This window comes from Argentina anserina, chromosome 6 (genome assembly GCF_933775445.1).
Source record: "Argentina anserina chromosome 6, drPotAnse1.1, whole genome shotgun sequence".
Lineage (NCBI taxonomy): Eukaryota > Viridiplantae > Streptophyta > Magnoliopsida > Rosales > Rosaceae > Argentina > Argentina anserina.
The window spans coordinates 13,369,571-13,383,369 of NC_065877.1; the positions used below are offsets into that span (position 1 = coordinate 13,369,571).

The window sequence follows — 13,799 nt, forward strand, 5'->3', positions numbered from 1 at the left end:
ATCTGGTAGTGTGATTGTGTTGTCAAGAAGAAAATGTGAAAAAAAGGGAATTAGAATGGATAGAAATAATGAACCTTTTTATATTGTAATGTGATCTTGAACTACTCAAATAAACTAATACAATCTAAATATTGACATTGACGTTATCACACCAGTAGCCACATTAAGAGTCATACCAGGTATCACACTGGTAGTCACACCAATAGCCAGAGTAAGGGTCACACCGATAATCATACCATTATACACACATTGGGAGTCACACTACTTTTGTGACAAGAAAACTAGTAAGGTGCACTAACATTTATCTGTGACAGGTAATGTGAATGATGTTGTGACTCAGCATGGTAATTTATGAAACCCCTAATTCTAAGTCTATTGAATGAGAGCAAACGAAAAACCGAGAGTGAAGAACTAAGAAATGAAAAAGGAATTTTTTTTGACATGGGCACCCAAATAACTGCTCTAGGTACCCATCTCAACATCTTCCATTATTCCCGATGACTTCTGCATCAACAACAACAACAATGTCATCCTTCACCGTCTTCACTCCCAGTCTCTCACCGTCGCCTCCATCTTCGTCAAGCCCGATCAAGATTTTTGCGCCTCCGACCTTGGCATGGTCCATTCGACGTCCTCCTCTGGCCGCCACCAATGTTAGGCTCACCAAATCTGCTGGCAAGCGTAGTCGGATGGAGGAAAGAAATCTGGCGCGGCGTTGTAATTCCAGAAGCAGCGGTCGGTGGAGGAGCGCGGTAGCTCGGTCCGGTGCAGCTCATGTCACAGTCGAAATTGTCAGCGCCGTCAGAGCTTTGCGAATTGCAGATCTGGGCGGACCTCTCTCCTCTTCTTGACCTGCAACTCCCTCGTATTTAAAACTTTGTTTCTTTAGCTTGGGTTTACTCAAGCATCCCCCAATCTAAGACAAAGGAAAAAAACCTAGGTATTTAAAACTTTGTTTCTTTAGCTTGGGTTTACTAAAGCATCCCCAAATCCCCTAGAATCCAATTTGACTCTTCCTCAACTTCACACTTCTTCCACAACCTCATTAGCATGTCCCCCTCAGCTACTCACTCACTCCTCAGCCAACTAGGCTATTAAGCACTCTGCTATGTTTTCAAAGATAATTATATATATAATATTATGTAAAATCATGAGCCAAAACAAAAACGTTCAAATCAAATTACTTTATGATTTTATGAGAAATGTAGACTTTGGAAGTTAGAATATTCAAATTTATTTTTCCATATTGTCTACATTTTTATGACAAACTGCAACCTTCAATTTAGTCTTCACTAGTCAATTAATTTATATTGAGAAAGACAATGTTAAATCTTAGATAATGAGGAGGTGATTAAAGAGATCAAATATTCATCAACTAATATACGAGAAACTTTTAGTATGTGCGAGAAATTTATTAATTTTTATATAAATTTTGATTTTGATTAATAAAATTATCTCGCACTATCGAAATTCTCCGCTATTTTTTTTGTACAAAAGTTTAAGCATCCCCAGTATTATGATCCAGGATCCGCTACTGATTCCTCTGCCATGTTTCGGATCTCTGAGAGCATATCAGACTTCGATCTCAGCTGTTTACACTCTTTTACCGGCTTTGATGGCTTCATGGTTGATCTGGCGGGAGGACAAGCAGGAGAGGAAGGGCAGCGCCGATTTGGTCTCGATGGCGGTAGTGGAGGCTGGGAGTTGAAATTCGACGGTGAGAGTCTGAGAGATGAGAGAGATGGCAGTGTGCAATGGTTTAAGGTCTTGGTGGCAGTGTTCGTATTTTTTACAAAAATTAGGGGCAACGGTTTAAGAATTTTAATTAGGTGGCGTTTTTATAATTTTCAAACTGTTGATGATTTTTTATATATAATTAAGGCACTCTAATATGACTGTTTTATAATCTCCCCTTTATAATAAGGGAAGAATCACCTTCTACCTCAAGAAGATTACATCTAGAGTTAACAGTTGCAAGTATGAATGACAATCAATGATTTAGAGCAAAACATTATGATACAGAGACAGAGCTTGGCGAGCACCAGAGATGTATAAGGGGAGCCATCTTTTGTGTGTGCGCGCGTGTGTGTGTGGGGGGGGGAAGACTTGCCTCTAGCACCCTCGTTTACAATTAGGTTAAGAAAAGTAGTATAAAATTCAATATATCGTAAATTGTATGTGGCGACATCAGTCATTAGCCAAATGGGTGGAGGCTAATTTAGGCCAAGCAGCAATGATATTGAATATTTTAAGAGCAATGATAAATTCTCCTCTGCTGACTAAACAGCCGGCAGCTGATTCCATCAAAGAATACCTACATTAATGCACTCCAAGAAAGTGTTTATAAGTCATTACCAACAAATTGGTAGCGAGTTTTCTGCTTCTCCTGGAAACAAGACACCTCATGGTTAAATTAGAGAAACAAAGGGAATGTTATTCATCCACAGAACCAAGAAACATGTGAAAATCTCAAGGTTGATTTACCCTAAAGGGCTTGCTAAGCGGAGACACAAGTCCTAAAAGGCTACTACTGCTTAGATTCCACCGGCATAAATTCACTTGTTTCTTCATCATCTCCCTTTGGAAATTCCCATAGTAAGGCAGTCCAATTCTCATTTTTGATATGACTCAACAATCTCTCATGAACGTTCAAAGGAATACTATTCTTGTCCCCAAGGAGTTTGATGAATTCCTCGGCTCCTTCAAGATCATCTTTCCTTTTGAAGCACTCCAGACATGCAGCCACCATTCCCTTGTCCGGCATCCACCTTGGTGGCGCAGCAATAACAGCTTTTGTTGCCAATTCAAGTGTCTTCTCAATTTGACCTTGATGAAGATACCCTTTCGCCAAAATACTCCATGTCTTAGAATTAGGTTTTACATCCTTCAAAATTATCCTGCTAATAATGGCTTCAGCCTTTTCAAGAAGGCCATTTCTAGTATAAGCACCAATTAAGATATTTGGAATACGGATATCATAAGTTAGATGCTCAGATTCCCACTCTTCAAACATCTTCTCAACACTCTCAATGTCATCAAACTTCAAGAGTGAAGACATTATGCATAGATAACCCTTATTGTATATTTTCATCTGCTCCTTGTAACATTTCCAGAGTCTTAAAGTATCATCTTTCTTCCCCAGTACTGCATATTGAGTCATAAGATGCTCATATGCTTCCCTCTGTCTTTTCGAAATTGGTATCTTTTCCTCACATATCTTGAGCATTGCTAAAGCCTTGTCCACATCTCCTGCTTTTGTGTAACCACTTGCTGCAGCAGCATAATTAGACCAGTCCAAATAAACACTAGGATTCGATTCCCATTCTGTCATAATCTTGTCAATTTCCTCAAGGTCAGAGGCAGCTGCAGCTGCACCGAGTCTGATCCCATATGTGAAACTATCAAACGGGATGCCTTTTTCTTCCATTTCACCCAACAGACTGTCGAATTTCTCATGGTTTTCAGTCTTGTAGTACAAGTTCAGCAAACAGTTGTAGGACCATGACGTTCTAGAGAAACCCAAATCCCTCATTCTCTGAATGGTGGCCTCTGCCTTTTCCAACTGTTTAGCAAGGCAATAGCAGTTGAGGAGAGCATTGTACGCTGCAGGGACTTTCAATTGTTTGGGAGTGTTGTTAAAATAATTCTCCGCTTGTTCTATTCCATGAACTTTCGCAATCAAGTCAAGTTGGATGACTACATCAGAGGTTCCAACAGACCATTTTTCATTCATCCACATAACCACCTGGATGTACAATAAATAGTCAAGTAAAAGAAGCTGAGGCATAATATATATATATATATATATATATATATATATAGGGCTGAAGCCAGGTGCGGAGGTCCCAATTCCGGCGACGGCAGGCCGCAACGGACCAACACAGCCACACTACCCATCTCCCGACGATCACGTCTGTGTCGGCCGAAACTCCATCGGAGACCCATGACGGCCGAAATCTGCAAAAATCAAGTTTATGCCGAGAGGTGGGGAGTGCGGCTGTCGTGGTCCGCCCAGCCGTTGCGGCCTGCCGTCGAATCTGTACCTTATGTAAGGTACGGACGTCCGTACCTGAAAATTCTCCTAATATATATATATATATATATATATATATATAGTCTCTATCCAGAATGAAGTTTCACTCTGAAATTACAGAGTGAAGTTCCAATTTTGGCACACTTTTCGGTCAAATTTTTTCACCATAAGCGATTCAATATTTATGTATGCTATTCAAGATCATCTCTACAAAATTTCATCTAATTCGGACATCGTTAAGGTATTGAAATTAGATCAAATCAATGAATGAATTAAAACTGTTCAACGTGAACTGTTCGTGTAAATCTCAATTTTGAAAGCTCAAACCATTGTCAAATTGGATGAAACTTTGTAGAGATGATCTTGAATAACATACCTAAATATTGAATCGCTTATGGTGAAAACATTTGACCGAAAAGTGTGGCAAAATTGGAACTTCACTCTGTAATTTCAGAGTGAAGCTTCACTCTGGATAGAGACTGTATATATATATAATAAAGATAGTACATATAAGAGTACATTCAACCGGCCATCATCACTACATAGATGTTCCGATTTAGATAATTGATTTGAAAAAACAGTCACACAAGTGAATTCATGTCTGGCATAGCAAAATAGATAAATTTTTCATGATTAATAATTTATCATCAGATCACTTTCATTCTAACTTGAATACATCTCCGTAAATCATCAATTATCTTGAAGATATGGTTTGATAAGACAATCATGTATAGCATAATTATAACATTGATAGACAATGCGGGTATATATATATATAAAGTTATATATAAGAACATAAAAGATTCGGCCTCCAGTTGGTCTCGAGAATTCTTCAACAATTAAACTAAGCTATAAGTTTATAAATTCACAGACCATACAATTACTTGAAACAACAATGTAAATCTCAACCAGCATTTAATAGATCAAACAAATGAGTTCAAAACTAGTGGGTTAATTTTGAAGTAGAGATAGTACCTCAAGAGCTCGGGTGTAGTTTTTGTAGTGCCGGAGCTCTTTGATGATAGTGAGGAGGCCATGTTTATCAAGGGTCTGGCCATCTTGGAGCCACCGGTCCAGAATGGGTACAACGGAGGCTTTATAACTGCTGGCGGTGATCCGATCGTAGAGGCGGTTCAGGGAGCCTTGCCACAAGTCTCGATGACATTTGGTCGACGCCGTTGAGTAGAGCGAAACTGGGTTTCCGACATTTTTTACCAGGGAGATGAAATGGGAGTGCCTCATCATCGACAACCGAACAAACTCACGGCGGGTGTGTTTGGTTTGTATCTAAAACTTGAACCAGTTTTGATGTGATTATAATTAAATGACTATAAAGCCCTCAGACATCTAAAACAATACAAGGTCACGCAGTATAAAAGCTAAACACCCGCCTCCTTAGGGTTTTCAGCCTTCTCATCTTCTTCGGCGCCTCACACTAGTCTCGTCTGAAGCTGCAAAATCCTTGAGGTAACTTCTTCACTCATATTTCTCTGCTAATTCTATTTTGTTCATTAATATAGAAGTCTCTGACCTCTGAAGTTTCAATTGCGTTTTGCAGAGAGAGAGAGAGAGAGCCATGGCAACTGAAGTCGTAGCCGAGCCTGTGCAGCATTACCAAGAGCCTCACAACGACGTCAAGCTCTTCAACAAGTGGAGCTTCGACGATGTTCAGGTATTGCCCCGCTTGCTTTACCAAGAGCCTCACAACGACGTCAAGCTCTTCAACAAGTGGAGCTTCGACGATGTTCAGGTATTGCCCCGCTTGCTTTCTATTATCTCAACCTGTTTTGATGTTTCATTCCTTGATTGATATGATAGATCTGATTGCGTTTTAGGGAGAATGATTTGTATTAGGTAGATAAATTGAAATGATGCGCCAGGCTTCTGGACTTTAAAACTTTGGTAGATTTTATGGTGTATTATGAAAAAGCAATAGATGAGATAATGTTTGATAACTGTAATCTGATTAAGGATTAATAGAGTGAATTGGGATATATGTACCTACTTGCTGCCCGGTAGTCGTAAGCAAGATATATGCAACTAGAAACGAGCTTGTTCTTGTTCTATTTTAGACCTAAAAGGGGTTCTGCTGTGTGACTTTTTCTTGTCGATTTAATACTGCAACTTAGGTGACTCGTTATAGCTTGGTTAGCTGAGTTTGAGCTGTTCTTATGCATCATTGTACACACATCCTTTTTTGTAGACTATTTTTGTTTATAATGGAAGTAGTTTTCTATCTCTGTTTTTCCGGCTGGTATAGTAGCTGTCTTGATTATGAGACTGTCTTGTTGACTCTTTTTTAGTCTGGTGTGATGTTAAACTGATATGCTCTTGTCATTGTTTTTATCATATCTGAGTCCTTATGAAAGTTTCTGGTTATAGGTCAGTGACATCTCCCTTGGAGATTACATTGGAGTGACCCAATCCAAGCATGCAACCTATGTCCCTCACACTGCTGGGAGGTACTCGGTCAAGCGTTTCAGGAAAGCTCAATGCCCCATTGTGGAGAGGCTTACAAACTCTCTCATGATGCATGGGAGAAACAATGGAAAGAAACTGATGGCTGTAAGGATTGTTAGGCACGCAATGGAAATCATCCATCTGCTTACTGACTTGAACCCAATTCAAGTCATTGTTGATGCTGTTGTTAACAGGTAAGAGGGTGCATTTGTGCTTATCTACCTTAACTGCATGCTTTTCCCTTGGGCTTGTTGATTGATATTGGGTTAACCTCTACCTGTCTCTAATATATCTTAATGCTCTCTGTTTTTTTTTTGTGACAATCAGTGGCCCACGTGAGGATGCCACTCGTATTGGATCTGCTGGAGTTGTTAGGCGTCAGGCTGTGGATATCTCACCTCTGAGACGTGTGAATCAGGCTATCTATCTCCTGACAACCGGTGCTCGCGAGTCTGCTTTCAGGAACATCAAGACAATTGCTGAATGCTTGGCCGATGAGCTTATCAATGCTGCCAAAGGTTCCTCTAACAGGTACAGAAACCTTGTGTTCCTCTTAACTCATTGATTTTTTAAGTTTTTAGTGTTTTGTTTCTAACTATTACTCATGTTTACGTGTGTAGTTATGCTATCAAGAAAAAGGATGAGATTGAAAGGGTTGCCAAGGCCAATCGTTAAGGTGTTCTGGAAGCTCTTGTTACTGAGAAGAAGCAAAGTTGGTGTTATGTATGAAAGAACAAAATGGGTTTTATCTATCTTTTTGTAATGACTGTATGGTAGCTCCATTTTTCGGATATGTTTATGGTACTGTTTGGTTTCGTGAAGACACGTTCTAGGTTTATTTCTTTTGTGATCTTTGGTTTTAGTATGTCATCTGACTGTTTGGAATCAGGAGAAAACAGGTTACATCTTAGAATTATTTTTGATATAGTTTTCTGTTTAGCTCCTTTGGCTTTAATATGTCAAATTGGAAGGGAGCGGTAATTAAGTATGCTTTTATGTAGACATCATCTCCAGTATGATGCTCTAGCCGAAATTTTAAGTCTTTCTGAATGAAAAGATGGATACAAAGTTTTGTCATAAATCATAGAACTGATGATTAGAATGGGTGCTGATGGGTAAAGATGTAATCTTTATCACCACTTTTGCATTTTAAAGACGTCTGTGCGCCTCTGAAACTGCATTGGTGAAATTTTCGGCTGGTTAGTGTTACATGCTGCACCAATGTTACAGCTTGGACTCATAATCGCGCCACTGGTAACTGTTATGTGGCTTATATAGAAGCGGATAGGGCTGGATTTTTTGACACCGAAAAAACCGAAACCGGCCATAATCGAACCGCACTGAAACTGAGAAACCGGAACTGAACGAAATTACCGCGTCGGTGTCGGAAACCAAACCGAACCGAGTAATTGGTGCCGGTTATCGGTTTCATGTTTTCAAAAAACCGGTGAAAACCGAACCGAACCGAGAATTGACATTTAAGGTTATAACTTGTATTTGATGAACATATGTAATCGATTGGGTGCTTATGTAAAACATAAATTTGGTAATAAATATATACATGTAAAGATATGTGATTTTGTACAAAGTAATATATGATTTTGATTTTTGTATGTGTACAATTATGCATGCAGAAATCTAATGTAATGTTTTTGGGTTTTGTCAACTAGCCCTCATGTTAAGACAAGTCTGAACATCTGGTGATGAAACTCATGGGGTTTAATGTTTATTTTGGTTAACTTGTTGTGTTTTAGCAAAACACTATTTTTGTTTATTTAATATTTGAGTTTTTGATATTTGGTGAATATAACTTAATTAAAGTATTGAACTTGTAGCTTACTCCTTCACTTTTAATCTTTTTATTTTCACTAGTCAAGTATGAAATGTCAATAAAGATATTAGGTTTTGTAACCGAAACAAAACCGAAATCGAACCGAATTATAGGTTAACCGAAACCGCGGTTTCTATGTATATTTTTCGGTTTCGGTTTTGGAAAACATGAAACCGAAAATTCGGTGTCGGTTTTCGGTTAGTGCTCATAAACCGAACCGTTGGCACCGAGTCCAGCCCTAGATGCTGACATATTACATAAGTGATGTGTATGTATCTTTCTTAGAAAATTGCATAGTAGGAAAATTTCTCTCGTACATAGTGGAACCCTTTTACTATGTTAGGCTGCCATTGATGCATGGTGTAAATTTCCTCTGCAATGCAGATGATCATCAGTACCCGAATCATTAGTTAATCACCGGTCATTATATAGATTCTTTCAGATACCCTTACGTCTGTCATGGAAAATACAGTAGTGTGTTTTTCACTAAGCAGTGAGCACTTGGATTGGAAGATCTGGTTCGATTTACTTCTTTGTACGAATCAAGATCTATCACGGCTATTTTTTCAAGTACTGCCACAATTAAGTAGCAAAATGCATGAAGTCTGTTTGTTTGAAGCCTACGGGATAGAGCCAACTTTCTTGAATGTATATAGCAAACCTTTTAATGCCAATAAAATTCTATTACAATTTTAGTATTTAACTGAGAAGGTTGGTCGACAAGGCAAGAAGGAAAACCTGTCCCGGGTAATTCAGTTGGGGGATGTAGCTCACATGGTAGAGCGCTCGCTTTGCATGCGAGAGGTACGGGGTTCGATACCCCGCATCTCCAATCTTTTGCTCTTTTTATTTCCATCAAAACGACGTCGTGTTTGGGATGGAAGAGGCTATCCAAGTTTCTCGGCGCAAACACAGCCTCAGTGTCTGTCGTGTAATAAGCATGGAGCTCTCATTCGCTCCTTCCTCCCTTCCCCTTCGTATTCGCGTCTCTCACTCCCCCACCAAACCCTCTTCTTCTTCTTCTTCTTGTTCAATTCTCACTGCCAAATCCCACTCCCTCTCACAATGCACTCCCCACTCCAACTCATTTGGCCTCCTCACATGTTCTTCTAGACCCTTCCCCAACTTACGGAGGAGGCCGAATTCCATCTGGGTATGCTCCATTTCTTTGTTTTCCTTGACCCAATTCTGATTATTAATGAATACTACACAACTTTTTTGTACACTTGGGTTTATGCTTTATTTAATCTGCTTTTGCCAATTCATAGCATATGACATATATAGACAATCTGTTCGTTTTTATATGGATCTATGCGCTGGTTGCTGATATGGAATATGCAATGGACATGTGTTAGTGCTTGATAACATGCTTGTGTTGAAATTGTCTGCGCATTAGTCGATGAGACTCGGGGTTTTTTTCTTTATGCAATTAAAGTGCAAGTGAATGCTGCCAGGCCTGCAGTCAAGCTGAAGCTGCTGGATCTGATCCTGTACTTTCCAAGGTTTCAGATTTTAAAGATGCTTGTTGGAGATTCCTGAGGCCCCATACTATACGTGGAACAGCTCTGGGGTCAACGTAAGTAATTACCGTGTTCGACACTGATCAACATGTGCAGTTTCTTTTGTGACTGAAACTTGGTTTACTTGGAGTTGATAAAATTTCTTTTTGGTTTTATGTACAGTGCTTTGGTGACAAAGGCGTTGATCGAGAACTCCCATTTGATAAAGTGGTCTTTGCTGTTTAAGGCATTTTCTGGCCTTTTTGCTCTGCTATGTGGGAATGGCTATATTGTTGGCATCAATCAGATATATGATATCAAAATTGACAAGTATGGTGGAAAATATTAATACTCCAATCTTTCTGTTATTTGGACAAACTTTATGTAAATTCTCAATAAAGGAGTATACAACTGCATTAAGCTTGGTTGCGTAGGCCCACAGTAGGAATTTTACACATTTCTTGTGTCCTAAGATTGAAGACAACTTTCCTCTTTTCAGGTGTTGTTGATCCCTCAGATAGTCGTAGGTGATGCATATCTCTTGTTGATGTAGAAACTAGATACTCTTGATTAACAATCTCCCTTGGCTTTTAAGATAAAGAACAATAAAGAGCTAGATAAAGTATTGATCTTTGGTGAATCTTCATGTATATTTTATTTCCGTACTGATAGATCTCACATGCCAATTCTATTTAAGTACTTAACAACTTAGAATGCCTATGCCTAATTTGTTTGCAGGGTAAACAAACCTTATCTACCCATAGCTGCAGGAGATCTCTCCGTCAAATCAGCATGGCTTTTGGTTATATTTTTTGCAGTCACTGGTCTGTTGGTTGTTGGGTTCAACTTCGGGCCATTCATTACTTCTCTTTACAGTCTTGGTCTTTTCCTTGGCACCATCTATTCTGTTCCTCCATTTAGAATGAAGAAATTTCCTGTTGCAGCATTTCTTATAATCGCCACGGTATTGCCCCTGTTCTCCACTTCTTTCAATACACCTGAGAAATTTTTGAGCCGCCGTCCTCCAAGTTAGAAAATACTCAATGATTTCATATTGTCTGTGATTTGGACCACGTTATTGCCATCTAAAGAACTCCAAGTGCCAGATAAAGATGTAATTTTAAGAAATTCTAATTAATAGAAATGAAGAAAGTACTGGTAAAGTAATAATAGATAAGGGAATCTGAAATTAATAAAACCCGAGTAGAAAATTAGTATTTTTAGGTTCTAGTTTCAGTTGACCTCCTAAAAATTTACAGAAAGAGGCAGTAGTATATGTTAGAGGCAATGTGAAGTTTGAAATGGGGTAATTTTAGTATCAGTTCTTAGATTTGCCAATTATGCTCCTAAACCTATCAATACATTTTACAGTAGAATATGTATATATAATAGATGCAGCAAAATTGCAGAGAATAATCTGCCTTGGTTAGACAACGTAGTGACAATTTCAGCAGTTTCCCTATAGTTGAAGCTTCACATGTCATGAAGTGATATACTGGTTATAGTTTATCAAATCACATGGTTATTGATTTGATAGGATAATGCTAAAAAACGGATGTGTCTAAATTGAACAGATTACAAACAGAAAGCCAGGAAAGTTAATGAATTTTGAATAGACAAACCTCTGTGATGATGCTGCAGTGATTCAAAAGCACTGGTCCTTTTAATTTGCATGAATATTTGAAAAATTCTTTACTGTGAAAGATAGTATCATATATTTCTCTCATAGAGTAATGACGTTACAAAGATATAAAATGATGTCTACTGCAGGTACGGGGTTTCCTTCTTAATTTTGGTGTATATTATGCAACTAGAGCTGCCCTTGGACTTCAATTTGAGTGGAGGTGTGTGACCAATTGTGCTATTTTGCTTTAATTTGCAGTATTAGATGAAAACTTAATTTGACATGTAAACCAGATGGTGGTAAAGACATAGTGACGCCCTGGTGTTGAGCTGGATTAACTTGACAATTCATATCTGGAATATAAGTTCTAAATTTTAATTCTCTAATAAGCCTCCGTACAATAATTTTGGGAGACAACCAATCAAATTGGCCAAGTACTAGCATTCCCATGTAACTATGAAAGTAGCCAAGAAAGGCTAATGTCATTTTAATAATCTCAATGGAATGAGTGAGACTCTCTTATTATCTGGACTGAGTATTTATGCTAATTACACTTGAATATGGACTTTGCAATGGACAATAACGAGACCTTTCCGGCATTGGTGGCATATAGAAATGAGCTTTACTATTATTCGAATTAGGACCATTACTTGCTCTGTCCACTTTCATAGTGATTGAAAAATTTCTCATATTTTAGCTGTGTCTATGTATTCATAACTTCAAGATGAAATCCTACCTGCAGCTCCCCTGTTGCTTTTATCACCACCTTTGTAACATTATTCGCTCTGGTGATTGCCATAACAAAAGATCTTCCAGACGTAGAGGGGGACCGTAAGTAAGTGTCAATATCTTCCAGCCACCTTAGTGGCTGCTCATATCTTGTTTGATACTTTCCTGTTGAGAGTTGTTATGATGTCCATGTTCTGGTTGTTGCTTTGACTTGCATTCTTTCATCTATTATTTGTTTTCACATGAATCCGCAAGTGTTACACCTTGGAGCCCTCGAACTCACAGTAGTTACAAATTATTCTGAATCATTGGTCATCTTATGTCATGCACTCACTGTAAACCACTGTTTTCTTGTTATGCTTATCTCATATGCATTTACATAAAAGCTTTACCATTATGAATTTTCTACATCTTAATGCACCATTTATATTGTCTGGAACCTAATATTTCAGCTGCCATTTATTATTCATTTGAATTGACATTCATTACAGGTTTCAGATATCGACCTTTGCAACAAAACTTGGAGTTAGAAAAATTGCCTTCCTTGGTTCTGGGCTATTGCTCGTAAATTATGTTGGTTCTATTTTGGCAGCAAGTTTCATGCCTGAGGTGAGCATTTATCTTTTTGAGCTTAACCATTAGATGCTTGTGCAGTCTGCGTTTAGACATCCGTTATATGGTGAATATACTTTGTTAATTGTGCTTGTCAAGTTCTTAAGACATATAACTATCCAGAATATTCAAGACCCTTTGCTTGTTTACAGGCATTCAGGCGTAGCTTAATGATACCTACTCATACAATCTTGGCATTGAGCTTAATATTTCAGGTTGGTTTCTTGAATTCTTGAATTCATGAGATCATATTGCATTTAATAGTGGCATGAATGGTTTAAAACCTACTGAAGTACTCTTGCTTATATGTTTTTTTCTTCTCAATTTGGTTGTCCTTATTTCTTGAATGCTTGTATATAAGCGCCTGCCTGCAAAGCTCCTAGAGTATCAATTGTATTTCATTTATGCTTAAGATCTCTGACGAGTTTATTTCCGTATGTTACTTTGATCTCTCTATTGCACATTTGATTATATCTGAACGGTTCATGTTACACATCTTTCACTCAGCAAGATAAACTTTCATTGTCAAACACTTACATAAAATTATGCCTTTTATTCTTTCAGACCTGGGTGCTCGAGCAAGCAAAGTACACTAAGGTAATCACAAATATTCTTGTTGCATGTAGTAGAATTTAGCATTTATTGATTTCCTAGTTTTTATTGAAATGGGATAAGCTAGGATAATATTCAGATTCCACTAAACCCTACAGAGTTACAGAGAGTATTGAATTGTCTGATGCTAAGTTCTAATGGGTTCTGCAGGAAGCCATTGCCAACTACTACAGGTTCATATGGAATCTGTTCTATGCAGAGTATATCATTTTCCCTTTCATCTAGACCTTTAGCCAGTATTTCTGAATCTTGCCAAAAATGGAGGGAAAGAGAGATCGAGATGTATAGAGAGAGAGAGAGAGAGAGAGAGAGAGAGAGAGACAGACAGACAGAGAGATAAAGAGCGAGAAATAAATTCTATCATGTCAACAAGATGTAAATATTGCCTTAAGAAAATGT

At 38.2% G+C, this 13,799-nt stretch overlaps 4 protein-coding genes and 1 non-coding gene across 5 annotated transcripts in view; 4 read left to right on the forward strand and 1 right to left on the reverse strand.

Annotated features, from left to right (window-relative positions):
* LOC126800088 (universal stress protein A-like protein) overlaps nucleotides 1–13,799 on the forward strand; it is a 99,210-nt gene that overhangs the window by 33,889 nt on the left and 51,522 nt on the right. The gene's annotated exons all lie outside the window — the stretch shown is intronic.
* Nucleotides 2,260–5,284, reverse strand: LOC126800079 (pentatricopeptide repeat-containing protein At2g20710, mitochondrial-like). Its single transcript, XM_050527360.1, has 2 exons — nucleotides 5,009–5,284; nucleotides 2,260–3,745 (listed from the first exon to the last, which is right to left on the reverse strand). Exons 1-2 carry the CDS (start codon nucleotides 5,276–5,278, stop codon nucleotides 2,528–2,530), a joined length of 1,488 nt encoding a protein of 495 aa, XP_050383317.1. The 5' UTR covers nucleotides 5,279–5,284; the 3' UTR covers nucleotides 2,260–2,527.
* LOC126800085 (40S ribosomal protein S5-like) lies at nucleotides 5,596–7,409 on the forward strand. The gene is made up of 4 exons (XM_050527368.1): nucleotides 5,596–5,705; nucleotides 6,416–6,687; nucleotides 6,821–7,024; nucleotides 7,114–7,409. Exons 1-4 carry the CDS (start codon nucleotides 5,610–5,612, stop codon nucleotides 7,166–7,168), a joined length of 627 nt encoding a protein of 208 aa, XP_050383325.1. The 5' UTR covers nucleotides 5,596–5,609; the 3' UTR covers nucleotides 7,169–7,409.
* TRNAA-UGC (transfer RNA alanine (anticodon UGC)) lies at nucleotides 9,084–9,156 on the forward strand. Its single transcript has one exon. It is a non-coding gene; the product is annotated as a tRNA-Ala (tRNA).
* Nucleotides 9,265–13,733, forward strand: LOC126800081 (homogentisate solanesyltransferase, chloroplastic). Its single transcript, XM_050527365.1, has 10 exons — nucleotides 9,265–9,477; nucleotides 9,779–9,900; nucleotides 10,007–10,153; nucleotides 10,562–10,787; nucleotides 11,594–11,667; nucleotides 12,190–12,282; nucleotides 12,668–12,785; nucleotides 12,941–13,003; nucleotides 13,353–13,385; nucleotides 13,551–13,733. The coding sequence occupies exons 1-10, from the start codon at nucleotides 9,265–9,267 to the stop codon at nucleotides 13,623–13,625; spliced, it is 1,164 nt and encodes a 387-aa protein (XP_050383322.1). The 3' UTR covers nucleotides 13,626–13,733.